Raw genomic sequence first — 1354 nt, forward strand, 5'->3', positions numbered from 1 at the left:
ATAAGAATAGAAATACAGTTTCTTTATAAAAATCAAAACCTGCCTGCCCCTCTTAAATATGAGGTTATAAAATCTACATTCTTTATTACCTAGAAGCCTAAATCATTACTGATAGCAAGTCCACTGGATTACATGTGGACATTCTTCCTACTTTTTTAGTATCTTGAGTAATCACATGATCTGATCATTGAAGTGGGAAAGATAGCAGTAGCAGTCATAGTAAAGGCCTAGCATACATTGTTCTCATTTGGGGGTTGTTGCTGTTAATTCCAGCTTTGATATATATCTAATAAGTGCTCTAGAAATTCTGGTTTGCAAAATAATTTTATCTTTTCCTTGCAGGTTATATTTGCCGCAACTTTACAGGGTCTTCTGCTTTGCTGAGTAAGTTTAATATCGTGTTGACATACTTATATGGTTTTTGTGTTCTGTAATGAACATTTTTCTGAGTAAAATGCCCTTCTCTTTTTAGCCAGAACCCATCTCAACTATGGAATCAAAGGGGATGTGGCAGTTGTTCGATTTAACTCACCCAATTCAAAGGTATCTAATTTAACTTTCTGCTGTTTATTTCTACTAACTGCATTTATTAATCTATTTCTGAAGGGAAAAGAAATACATCAATTTAACAGTAACATTAACACAGGAATTTATGATGTCATTAGTTAAATTGCTTAAATTTGCCGCATTGCCCAGTGAGGGCAGTTTTATGAACCAGAGGTCATTGTGTAATCCTTTTACTATAGGTGTCAGATCAAGGCTTAATAAGACTAGCATTCTTTTACAGTGTAGAATGGTAAGTAACTTATTAGATAAGAATAGAAATACAGTTTCTCTATAAAAATCAAAACCTGCCTGCCCCTCTTAAATATGAGGTTATAAAATCTACATTCTTCATTACCTAGAAGCCTAAATCACTACTGATAGCAAGTCCACTGGATTACATGTGGACATTTGGCTTTTAAGCTTTCTGAGGGATCTAAATGAATTCATGCAGTTCATAAATTGAAAATCAAAGTTCTGCTCAAAGTAGAATTTTCCTTTTGGTAACTTTAGCAAAGCATGGAACATTACTCCAGTTTTTCATAGGAAGAGTTTTATTGCACAAGCCTCTGCTTTCATCCATCTCAAACTAAGGTAAAGATTTCTTACTTTAAAAGTCTCACTAGAAGCCTACATGAAATAGGAGGACCTAGAATGAAACAATTGATTATTCTAACAAGTTAAAAACAGTAAAGCTGTCAACCTCATGTTGCTATAGTTCGATCCCCACAACTCCAGCCAGGCAAACCTGCCCTGAAGGCATTCGGAGAAAAGGAAAAAAAAAAACAGTAAGAGTGGTTCTAGATCACTA

General features: G+C 34.5%; 1 protein-coding gene across 1 annotated transcript in view; it reads left to right on the forward strand.

Moving 5' to 3' along the window:
- Hadha (hydroxyacyl-CoA dehydrogenase trifunctional multienzyme complex subunit alpha) overlaps window positions 1-1354 on the forward strand; it is a 48888-nt gene that overhangs the window by 9727 nt on the left and 37807 nt on the right. The window contains exons 2-3 of the mRNA XM_004627437.2: window positions 343-384; window positions 473-543. Coding sequence (XP_004627494.1) covers window positions 343-384; window positions 473-543 — 113 coding nt within the window. The remainder of the gene's footprint in view (window positions 1-342; window positions 385-472; window positions 544-1354) is intronic.

The sequence above is a fragment of the Octodon degus genome, unplaced genomic scaffold (assembly GCF_000260255.1).
Source record: "Octodon degus isolate 3935 unplaced genomic scaffold, OctDeg1.0 scaffold00019, whole genome shotgun sequence".
In the NCBI taxonomy this organism is placed as follows: Eukaryota; Metazoa; Chordata; class Mammalia; order Rodentia; family Octodontidae; genus Octodon; species Octodon degus.